Below are 12,816 nucleotides of genomic sequence, written 5' to 3' on the forward strand. Positions count from 1 at the left end.
GTAATACCAATATTTGGGGGGTTTCTGCAAATTCACTCTGCAAAGGGTAAGGTAAGTTTTGATAGGCCTTACATCTGCAATTTATTTCATTAAAGGGACACAACTGTTATGTTCCCTTAATGACAGAGTCACACATAAGGCCTTTAAATGTCACCCGAAAGCACAATGAAAACATGGAAAAGTCACACATAACCAAAAAGAAACCTTGGTAAATATGATAACACAGTGCTTTGGGTCATGTTTCTAGAGTTGCATGGACCCACAATTACAATTAACAATGCCAGCAACACCTCATGTAGAGGTAAAGACTTCCAGGTGAATTCACGAGATGGCCCGCACTTGGCAAAGTGAGCAGGACAAGTAGCTGGTTCTAATAAGATCTCGTTGTGAGACTCATTGTTGGTATCAAAAGATGTTTTTGTAAGACAACATGGGCTGTATTACACATATGGTGCATTTTTCTTGTTTGCGCCCTGCACAAACAAGGAGAATAAGATGTATTAGAATAAATGTGCTGGCCCCAGGGCAGCTGTGAACTCCCGCTTAAGTGAATTCAAGAAAATACGGAGTGGCTTTAAAGCAGCCACTCCGCGTTTTACTGTGCAGGCAGCCACCTACCTGCAATTTTAAGAGGGGTGAGGGGTGCAGGCAGGTGTAGTGAGTGACCCTCTTTGTCCCCTCTAGAGGAGTGATTGACAGTGCGCCTCCTGAGAGCTTCTTTGCCTTTGCGCCCTCGTCTATTGTATGGTGAAGAGGTAAAGAGATGCAAATGAGGGAACGCCCTCTGATGATAGCGTTGGAGCTAAATGTATCCCAGAACTATCTGTATTAGAGAAGGAGACGCACAAGTGTCTTCGGTGCCTTCTGTAATACCAAAGTGCCCCAAGAGCAAATCTGGTGTAAACACCAGTTGCACCCTCCCCAGGGCACTTTGTATAATACGGTCCCAGGTGCCCTATACCTGTGCTATGCTGATATAGCGGTCACGTGGGTTGGGGTCTTTTTTGGAGTACTTGACCCAAGTGACATTGGTATGAGGGGAACCCCTGAAGAAAAACTTGGAAGACATGGACAGTAGTCTGGCGTCAACAGCTGAACAAGTACACAAACAAGCTGAACAAGCACCCAAACAAACAGCAAACAGAGAACCAAATTCATAGACAGAACTGGGTTTTATTATGAAATCGTCCCGCAAATACACAATGAATTCCTGTCTGTTTCTTACATTTCCTGAGGGGGGTTAGAAAGAATCACAGTTTTTACTCATCACAGATTAACATATAGCCTCCCATAACTTTCAATTCAATGCTATATTCTTGTTTTTTTAAAATATTAACAATATTCCTTCACATGACAATTATACTCAGCCATTACATAACAGACACACACAGAACATGACAAAATAAATATACAGCCACTGCACAGTTTATTAGACTTAAATATTAAATAAATAATAAATACCACATATTCATTTTTTGTTTTCAGTGCCTGAAAGTATGTGAACAAAAGAAGAAGTAAATCATATTAAAAATGAGATTTTCACTCCCCAAAAAACAAATATCAAAACTTCTCGGTTATAAAATAGCTTTAAAAAATTCCCATTTTTTTAAAAGAATAAATAATAACAAAATATATAAAAATAACTTGGTTGCATCAAAATTAGTGTTACAAGTTATATTTTTCTTTTCTTCTTCTTTTGTCAAAATGATTTGATTTTTATTATTTTTACATTTGTGTTCTTTGTCTAGCATTCTTTTCCTGCTTTACCCTGCACCCTCCCACTTGTGTGTGTGTCTGGCGATCAGTTGTGAAATAAGTATAACAATAATGAATTAATTAATGAGTTAATAAATTAGAATAATTGTAAATAAATAGACACAAGTAACACCAGGTGTTTGTGAATAAATTACCATAGGTCTCACCAAAAATTAAATAATAAACAGTTTCATTAAAAAAACTAAGTTCTAATTTCTTTGAGGAAGTGCATTTTTTCTCCCCTACTTTTTAATACTATTTGAATTGCAGTCACAATCAATTTGGACTCTATTTACATATTAAGAACAATTCTTTTTAACGCATTGAATTAACAAACAGAAATGCATCTCGTTTTTGCACCTTTTTGCAGGCCATGAAGAGAACCGATGACAAATCGCTATGGCGCTATGAAAGATCCATCTTCAAGGGAACAATAATCCCATCCCAACCTGCACAGAATGTGGCAAATATCTGGAGAAGGGAGGTGGGTCTCGAAAGCACCATGAAGTGCACCCAAACCTGGAAGTCTTTTCAATAAATAACATTCATAAATTCGACCAACATGCCGTCAGGATTTGAAACTTATCTGGAAGGAAGATAGATTGGATTAACCAGTCTCTATTTCCAACCTTCCTGTGGGTCTTCTGCAGCTTTATCTCAGGCCTTCAGTCAGTGACACGAGGTCAGGTCTATTAAAGTTGACTCACATGTTGAGTGGGCTTTTTCCTTCTTTTTCGAATATTTGATGGGGTATCTGGACGCCCCTTACAACCAAGGCACAGTATATAAAATGTTATAATGAACGTAACAACCAAGACACATAAGCAACGCAAAGTAGGAGAGTGAGATGTCATCCAGGTGTTAGATGCGCCCCTGACCCATTGGCTCCCTAGATATCACCTATTTTAGGTTACATGCTAACATGCAGTTCCGACATTGGACTTTTTTCAATACTTTTTTCAAGACAATAACAATGAAACCGCAGCATCACATCCCTCTCTGTTCCAGTAACCTTAACCGCTACAAGGACAAGCTCCTTAGAAGCCAGTTGTCTTTTCCCTTGGCCCTGACTTTTCTCAGCAAGTCAGCCTTCTTCGGCCTGGTTCGGGTCCAGTTACTGATAATGCCAGAAGATATTAGAAGGTACACCACCACTGAGACTTTGGAAGGAAGAATAGCAGTTTACATTTCTTTTGCACGCTTATCAATCAGTAATAATTGTAATGTATGTATTAACTCCAAAAGGCGTTTGTTAAGATTACAGCCTTATGTGGTAGAGACATTTGCTTGTTATTTTAAGCAGCTGGTTACAAACTGCCTGCAACTGCAAATGGAAAAAATACAGACTGATAGTGTATTATTGGTGTCGCTCACGCCTCTATTCCATCATGGCTGCCACGGCTGCTTGACTAACATTCTACATTGGCATCTAATTAACAGTTTGATTTCTACACACCACTTCATCAAATTAATACATGCTGCTTCATCTGAAGCAGTACAAGACAAGAAACTTCAATGCAGATGGTTATTTTCTTAGGGAGTGGTGGCAAGCAACATTAGCGGTTTTTGGTGGTGCCGATGTAATGTTTTCAAGCTAAAAGCAGAACACAATTAGGGTGAGTTGCCCTTTATCTTTTCAGAAGAAGGTGTGTTTCTTATTTTAGTGAGCTTCAAATGGGAGGGTATACCACTGGTTATGGGGGAAAGAGGACAGAGTTTGCTAGGAGAGGAGCAAGGGATGAGAAGGCACAGTGTTTTGGATATGCTGCAGCAATTGAAGACCTTGGCGTGGGACGAGATAATGGGAAAGAGCAGCAGCCATTTCTATTGGTCGCATTCTGGATGCATCTGTGTTGCACTTAGGGTGTCAGCTTTGCGAGAGGGAGCACTGTAGAGAGGCTTTCACTTGTGTATGCCCTTCACTCACAAGAGCAGATGTTGCAAGATTTGTAAGGTTTTTTTGTGGAGGATATGCTTCCAGTACCATCCATTGCTTTGATGTGGGCGACACAATGCCCATCGGGAAACAGTGAATTGTGTTCCATCCAAACTTGACCAATTATTTGGAAAAATGCTCCTCGTATGATAGCTTTGGCAAAGTATTACCCCTGGGCCTATTTGTGCAATCTCCTAGTTTGAAGACAGTGTCTCGACTTCAGCACACATTCTACTGCTATAGGTAACGATTTGAAGAACAAAATGAAACCAAACAATTCACAAACTCAAGTGTACGGACCATGGACACTGGACGTTGCACACAAAGGGCTGCACCCATGCCCCTCCAGGAATAAGTAGTTCATAAAGTTCTTTGCAGCAATTCACTCTTTATAAGACAGTCAAAGGATTGCTACGGGTGCAAACTCCAAAAGCTTCCCTGAGAGAACCTTTTATCCCTTGCGCTTCCACTGGAATTTCAAAACTACATCTTTAGTTTTTGATTTACATAAGCTACGTTTTTAACACTTCAAATGCTGACAGCACATTCCTTGAAAGCGCTGGGCTGGAGGCAAGGAGTGGCTCCCGGGTTAGTGCGCAAGCTGCAGGTCCAACGATGCTGTCTCCATAGCTTTCAGAGCTAAGATACATTTGAAATGAAGCGCTGGCTGGTCCGAGGAACCGGAAGGCTTCTCTTCACCCTGTCATACTGTGCCCAAGGGATTGTCTGGAGGCCTTGCGAGTTGGGTGATCCAAGACATGTTCCTGAATCTCCCCTCCACAGAAGCAACCTCTTGTCTTTCCCTCCTCCCAGTTCACACAACACCTAACTATGTGGTGAACTCAATATGCTTTGAGTTAAACCGACAGGATCTAAGTCAAAGGTAGTCTTAAATCTTCCATGTGTCCACCTCTCACTTACCAAACTACAAGTCAAACGTCTCTTAATTTTCAACCATGCAAACTGGCTATTTAAGATGATGTTGACTTAACAGTAACCAACATGACGTGAATAGCCACAACAGTGCTTTGACCTAAGGAAGGAGAGCTCTTCCAAATATTTTTTCAGGAAGGTTAACACCTCCCTCATAAAAAGAGAGCTTTCATCCAGTTCTTGGTTCTCCGAAAAATGACCCTTGGGTTCAAGTGTTGGTCCCATTTGTCTTTTGCCATTCATGAAGTTGAATGACTTGTTGGCCTGAAGACTTTAAAATACTCAATTGTTGCTGAATTTGTGTTGCTTCATTTCACACTTAAACCTGGATTCCCTTCACTGCTTCTTTGATACTCTCAAGCAGTCCTTTGTTCTCTGGATTCTGGTAGCACTCTTGATTGGTGTACATGTCAGTTAGAGTGTTTACATAGGTATCGAAATTATGTTCATCGATTGGCTCCTGCAATGAGACAAAGGAAGATTTTAAAAAATTAAGCCGAATTAACAAAGAAAGTAGCAAGGCAAATCAGCTGACTAATCTCTATTTGGAAAACAACCTTCTCGATAAAGTCTGGTTTAGATTGCAGTAGGGTTGATGTACAAAACACTGGTCACAAATTGTCACCTGTATTGTTGCGCTCACTGTGGAATTTTGCAACCCAACCTACATACTAATAGATCAGTTCGCCAAATTCCCCTTCAGAATGAGTTGCAATCCGACCTACCTCATTATTATTAATAAAGCAGGTTGCAAATTGTGACTTCCTCTAACTGGATGGCATCAGAGGGATAATAGCATGCTTGGATCCACATACCACCATGTTTGTGATTGTATTTCAGTGAAGTGAACTTTTAAACGGCCATGTTTAAAAAAGGAATTTTACTTTTTTTTAAAAGTGTGTTTGACAGTTGACATTGGTCTCCTGCCCACTACCTACTTTCCAAGCAACTTTTTTTTTAATTCACATAGGAGAATTGGTCCTTTGTAGAGATCACATTTGGGTATCAAAACATTAATGCATCTCCTAAAGAATCACTATTTGGAAGTGATGCCTACAACCCAAATACTCACCTAACCCCCGTTGCGCATGTGTGAGTTTGCATGAGTCTCTGAGCACGTCTATAAGTTATGTTATGTTATGTTATATCGATTTATATAGTGCCTGACTGCCCAGGGGTCTGCAGTGTCTGAATGAGTCTGTGAATGTATTTTTTTTACATTTTTTCACCAATATTCGTGAATTTGTTGCAGCGTTACATGGGGGGGGTGCAGTAATCATTGTGACAAATTTGCGAATATTGCATGTGGGAAAACAACATGTTTTGTGACATACTAAACACATCAGGGTTCCCTCAAAGACCCCTACATTCCACCCATGGGGTCAGCCTATCTCTACCCTTGCCCCTTATAGCACTTTGATTTGAATTTTCGGCCCCGGGGGCCGTGTCCCATTGCCTAAAATGGCGGCTGCAATGTGCTACTCAAGTTGCGGACAGCCAATCACAGCATTCCTCTTGGCACGTGCATTCACAAACTCGCTACAATAATCACGAATTAAGGTTGAAAGCGCCACAGCCCTGGAATTACAAATTTATTTTTTACTTCAACATCTCGAAAGCTACTGCACTAATTTACATCAAATAACAAAATGCACAGCCTGCGGAACAACCTGCGGAACAGAATCTAGCTGTCTGCCAAACACACATTTTTGCCCCCCCCCCCTTTTTCTCGACCACCGCTTGATGAATCACGCTGAAAACTTTATATATACACACACATTAATTTATATGTAGCTCATTTACTCTTTTTCCTAATAACATATGGTAAGTGTATGGTCATATTATTATGTTACTTACATTTTAGTATGTTACTTATGTACTAGGTCCCTTGGTAACACTTATGGTCAGGTATGTTCATTTTAGTATAGTGACAGCGATGAGGGACCAGAGGGTCAGAACTAATGCCTAAATGATAGTGTGAAGTGGGGATGCACTGCAGAGCACTACGCTGGAGCTTCGCTATCCTCACTTATATTGAGAAAAAAAAATGTGGATGACATAGGCATGTACGTCAAAGGAGGGAAACTGAAAGGGGGATTACATCCAAGCGACAACAGTTGGCTTTACCTTACATATAAAGCCCAACCATGTCTCTTCACTCATATTGACTGAATGTACAGATTGAGAAAATGCACATTCTCAACGATGCTGTAGAATATTTTTGTTTTGACAGATAAAGGTAGCCTGATTAATAGGCCTGCAAATGAAAATGTCTATGAGCGCTAGATGAATAATCCACAATTATAGGTGCTATCTTGGAAGGAAATTGAGAGGCAGTTACTAGAGCCACCTCGGTTCTATACAGAGATGAACAAGTTATTTTGATATGAGGAACTGAACGTTGCAAGTTACACTGCCATGACAAAGCTGGGCTCGTGACTCTGACTTCTGGTCTAATTTAAGAAAACATCTCACTGCATAATGATACCACATATAGAACTGCTTATTAGGGATTAAATGAGACAACCTTAGCAGCAGGCGTTAAACTTGCACAATAAACAAACGTTCCTACACAAATCTCAACACTGGCCCTTTGTAAGTCCCTCCGGGCTGAATTCCAGTCTCAATGAGTAAATTAATGTACCTAAGAGGATTATTCTTGGACCCACTCTGTGAGTTCCCCAGTTAAACCTGAAGTACAGCAGCAAACAGGTTAATTTTGGTGTACCCAACAATATCCTTGTCTGTGCACTGCTGTCTGTTTAGTTAGTACTCGTTAACTTTTTCTATATCGAAGTATTACCCATTTCATAATTCCCCCTATTTAAATTCAGGGAATCGCATTGTAGTGTGATTGGATTTATATAGCGATTGCTACCCCTGACAAGGCTTTGAAGCACTTTATGGAAATCTAATGATTATTAATTGTTACACATTTGTTGGTTATTGGGTTAGTCTTGTGCCCTTTGGAAACTGAAGTGTAAAGGTAACAGGAGTTAGGTGTACTTATTAGAGTGAGTTCATGCAAGTTGAAAAAACAGTGAACTGCCACATTTTCAAGTCACACAAGTTCCACTCGTGTTTATCATGCCTGTGTCTGTGTGCTTAGTTCTTTTCATCCTCTCTCGGTTTTGCAATCAGTGTCTGTAATGTATAAGCTGTGCTGAGGCACGTCCTGTTTTCTTTCCTTGGTTCATGATTTAAATTCTAGTTTAAAAGACACTAGATCTGTAACTCTTTGTGTGTGAGTGAGTCTAGGTGTGTGCGTGTTTGTGTGCATTTGTGCAACAGAAATGAACTCCAAGTCAATCAAAGTGGTAGGGTGCGTGGAGAAGAGCCTTTTGTGATTTTAACTGAGACACATTAAACTCACAGCATCTAGGGATACGACTAAGAAAGATTAAACACTGCATGTGTTAGCAGTTTTTAAAGCCTGCATTTCCCGCGACATGCAACTTTTCCCTCTTACCATTTGCGGAAGGCGGATATTGGCGAGGCTGCGTATCAGGGCGTGGCTAAGCCCGGAGAGTTCCACAAACAGCACTTCGTTCTGTTCCTCAATCACTTTGTTCTCATCCTCAATGTTCTTCAAATTCTTCTCCATGGTCGATATCTGAGAAGCGAGGGACAGTAAATATGTTAATTTTTGCTGCCTTAGTGGGAAGAAAGGGCTGTAACATTCATTGGCAGGGTCATAGATGGTTTGTTTCAGTCAGTGACTGATAGATGGTCAAACAGAGGAGGTTTGGATCCAGGACACGGCACTGGATTGACATCTATAGAAGTAAGTTCTCCATTATGGAATCTTTATTAGTATCATCCAAAGGAGTAGCCAGAAAATTAAAACACCCCCTACTTTGCACCAAAGCTCTGACAGCACCGAGCAAGAGAAACTAGTGAGCGCGACTCTCCCTAGAAGGGTGTTATTGACTCTTCCATCCAAGCATCTATCCATTAAACCTCTTATCCTTCCATTCACCTCCTACCATCATTTCACCTTTACATTTGTCATCCATTCATTCTTTCATCCCTCAGTCTTTTACCATTCCATCCATCTATCGGCCATTCCAGCCATAATCTGTTCACATATCCATAATGCATGCATGTATACATCCATCCTTAGACTTATCCATCCATTGATAGATCTCTCCATACATCTGTATGTCCGTCAATCCATGCTGCTAGATTTTCCTTTACTCCAACCTCCTTTTATCCATCCATTCACTCATCCTTTCACACACTCAATCACCCACTCATCCATCGACCTACTTATCTAGCCATTCTTCCTATCACGCGCCCTACCTTTGTTTCACCCTTCCTAACTTTCATCTTTCCCTCCTCTAAACGTTCCATCCTTCCCTCACTTTCAGCGTTGTTTGGTAGCTTTTGCCTGCCCTGTTCCAGACAGAAGGGGCCGCTGTGGCTGCTAAAGCAGGGTGTTTGTGACGCCCATAGTGTCATTACCTTTTGAAATCATCCATCCGGTTGTGGAGGAACCAGGATCCTCTCTGACTATAGAACAGCACAGAAACGGGTTTGGGCAAATAACTTAACTCTGTCTGCCACTGAATTTTACTCAGATTAATAATCTTTTGAATTCTTATGTACGGTCAGAAGGAAACCTGCATTTTCTGAGGTCATGATAAACAATTCAGAAGGCGATCTGAGAAGAATAATTATGAGTACTTTTATTACTGATTGGAAACGTCCCAATTTAGTTCATCATGTGCAGTATGCCAACGCATGGCCCGATTAAGGTGGAAATCAGAACTGAGTCAGTGAGTGGAATCCAGAGTGGTCCACGGTGCCCTGACCCAGTTAGAGGAAAGTTGTTTTGACCCAAACAAAAATGCTGCAAAATATTTGAACGCAAAATCACCACTGGAAACACACTAGTTGTTTGGGCAGTGACATCGAAACGTAATTAATTTATAGAAATGTAATTTGCCTTTTCTGGAAATTGTGTTCATTAATTCTATTATGGCCCATCATCATTCTTGTAATACCAAGTGAAATGATATACATACAGCAGTTACAAAACACATACAGGCCCTACTACAGAGGGTTGGAAATGCAGAAAGATTTTGTTAAATGTGCTCTTAGCAGGTTTTCAGACATTTAACACATTTTTTCTTAAGGTGACATTGAAATACACATTTGTAATGTGGAATAACTCTGAACTGCACAGAAATATTGCCACCGTTAGCAACTCTAAAACTTTGAATAGGGAGAAGGAAAATAAGTGTTAATACCATGAATATCTGATGAGTAAAGCAATTTCCAATTTTCGGTACAGCACGTCATTTTCCAACGCTCTCTAGTCCTAGTACTTTACTTTTCTGTAGCCAGTCCACTTCATTGCTTGGTGTGCACAGGTTTAAATAAGATGGCCATTTCTCTTGAGTAGTCTAAATATAAGTCAGTTCTTTGGACAGCAGCAAGGCAGTACAGCGGTTAATATATTGATACGCTCTGATGGTAGGCACTTACCTGTGACTGCAATTTCACCATGTCAGCCTCCATCTCACAGTTAGATTCGTTTAAATCACTGATCTCCTTATTCAGCTGTTTAATTTCTTCATCATTTTCCAACACTGGAAATAAAAACATAGCTTGGCTTACAAATAAGAACAAATGCAGTAGGTTCTCATTAAATGCCTTTTTGATGTTGTTTCGCATGTCACTGGACTTGATACAGTGCCTGGTCTCGTGCCAGGCAACAAGAATCCTTGAATGTGAACGTGGTTCCCTCCGATGATTTTTGCAGAAAAAGGAACAAAGAGTTACTGCCGTGAAGCTCTACATTTATTCACACCACTTCGTAAAAAATGCACTTGCTTTAAGATACACAGCCTCATGACAGAGTATCCTCCCAATTGTTGTTGGAGAGGTCTTGCTGTCTTTAGCCTTGGACCGACTGCTCACAAACAATTGTTTTGCTGAAAGTGCTCTGGTCAAGATTGGGGGAGCATTTTGGGGGAAAATGCAAACCTGGTGAAGCTTCCATGCCATGGAAGAAAAGTTCCTATTTTTGTTTTTACAAATACAAACCTCACCAATGTCCATGGTATATGTGACATTTTTTGTCAGGATGTAAGGGGTTGCTTTTTACTGCTTGTGGCCACCGTGCCTTTGATGACAGTCCGGAGCAGGCATTAGCAAAGCCAACAGGTCTCGCTTTAGAGAGCTGTCGACTCCGACAATATCTTTTCTACAGATTTCAAACACATGCACTCTCATGGAGTGCTTCAACAAAAAGAAAAAAGTAGCTCCCTAATTGCGATCAAAGGAAGGGCACAAGAAGTTTGGCCAGGCAGAAGGGTCAAACACAAGAAGAGGAAGTGAAGCGGGCGTGTTCTGATGAATGACAAGCAAGGAAATGAGAGTGATGATGAAGCCAAATAATGGTCAGTAATGGGCAGGCTATAAACCCACTGTAAGCTAAAAAATATGTCTTGCAGGAGACAGTTCATCACTGTCTCAGGCGAGACTTAAATCACGTAGGAATGCCTCTCCAAAATATGGTGGATTTTCTTACTCTTGTAATGTAGCTGCATTTGGCAGATTGACTACAGAAAAAGACTTCCAATTCCGGAGCTTGGTGAAACAAAACCAGATGATTCCCTCACCTCACTTCTAAATGAAGCAGGGCAACAGCTGTCAGGCAGATGGGGCATTTGCCAATTTTTGGGAGCTGCCTTACTTTCGTGCAACTCTAAATCACCTCATGGTGCCAGCTATTAAACTTTGACCAATCCCTTAAGTTTTACCAAGACTTCTTTGAAAGTTGTCCCTAGGAGGCGGTACCATGCATTCACCACCAGTCCATAAAGGGCTTATGTCACTTGCAGTGTTTTCATTATCATTTGCTCTAAACCCCCTGCTGCTTGAATGTGCATTTGCTTTACTGTATTTCTAATTGACTTTTAATTAGAGGTGGCTGGAATTTTTCCATACTTTCTGGATCTATACTACTTTGCCGAGAAATTCACTGAGTATGTATTGATTCATAGCTGTAGGGCATGACACAAATCCCCATTGAGGATTCGAGGGCTTTGTGTTACTAATATCCAAGCTGGGCATTTTCCCATTATATAAACCGGTTTTGCATTTTAGGGTATAGTGATTTTTATGAGACTTTTAATGTAAACTTTGCAAGATGAATTGTCTACAGGCATTCATCTGTTCCACTGATGTGGAAGGATCCGAGGGCTTCAGTGATACAAGTATGTAAATGGAATGAATGGCCAACTATATGAATTGGGTTGTGATCACAGACTATCAATGTGTAGATGCGCAAGTATTTTTTCCTTGAATAAAGTTCTATGGTGTATTGAGGGGTTGCATATCTATGGCAGTAAATGAGTAAACAAGTTATGGACATGGAAACTGTAAGGAAATGCCTCCTTGGCATGGTTACCCCCTGACTTTTTGCCTTTGCTGATGCTATGTTTTGAATTGAAAGTGTGCTGAGGCCTGCTAACCAGGCCCCAGCACCAGTGTTCTTTCCCTAACCTGTACTTTTGATTCCACAATTGGCACACCCTGGCATCCAGATAAGTCCCTTGTAACTGGTACCTCTGGTACCAAGGGCCCTGATGCCAGGGAAGGTCTCTAAGGGCTGCAGCATGTATTATGCCACCCTAGAGACCCCTCACCCAGCACAGACACACTGCTTACCAGCTTGTGTGTGCTAGTGAGAACAAAATGAGTAAGTCGACATGGCACTCCCCTCAGGGTGCCATGCCAGCCTCTCACTGCCTATGCAGTATAGGTAAGACACCCCTCTAGCAAGCCTTACAGCCCTAAGGCAGGGTGCACTATACCATAGGTGAGGGTACCAGTGCATGAGCACTGTGCCCCTACAGTGTCTAAGCAAAACCTTAGACATTGTAAGTGCAGGGTAGCCATAAGAGTATATGGTCTGGGAGTCTGTTTTACACAAACTCCACAGCACCATAATGGCTACACTGAAAACTGGGAAGTTTGGTATCAAACTTCTCAGCACAATAAATGCACACTGATGCCAGTGTACATTTTATTGTAAAATACACCACAGAGGGCACCTTAGAGGTGCCCCCTGAAACTTAACCGACTATCTGTGTAGGCTGACTGGTTCCAGCAGCCTGCCACACTAGAGACATGTTGCTGGCCCCATGGGGAGAGTGCCTTTGTCACTCTGAGGCCAGTAA

General features: G+C 41.2%; 1 protein-coding gene across 7 annotated transcripts in view; it reads right to left on the reverse strand.

Moving 5' to 3' along the window:
- Positions 1-1,153: 1,153 nt before the first annotated feature.
- MYT1 (myelin transcription factor 1) overlaps positions 1,154-12,816 on the reverse strand; it is a 136,097-nt gene continuing 124,434 nt past the window's right edge. For all 7 annotated transcript variants that reach the window (XM_069243217.1, XM_069243221.1, XM_069243219.1 and 4 more), the window contains 3 exons: positions 10,115-10,218; positions 8,094-8,237; positions 1,154-5,084 (listed from right to left, as the gene is read on the reverse strand). In XM_069243217.1, coding sequence (XP_069099318.1) covers positions 4,944-5,084; positions 8,094-8,237; positions 10,115-10,218 — 389 coding nt within the window. In that variant the 3' untranslated portion in view covers positions 1,154-4,943. The remainder of the gene's footprint in view (positions 5,085-8,093; positions 8,238-10,114; positions 10,219-12,816) is intronic.

This window comes from Pleurodeles waltl, chromosome 7 (genome assembly GCF_031143425.1).
Source record: "Pleurodeles waltl isolate 20211129_DDA chromosome 7, aPleWal1.hap1.20221129, whole genome shotgun sequence".
NCBI classification, from domain to species: Eukaryota; Metazoa; Chordata; class Amphibia; order Caudata; family Salamandridae; genus Pleurodeles; species Pleurodeles waltl.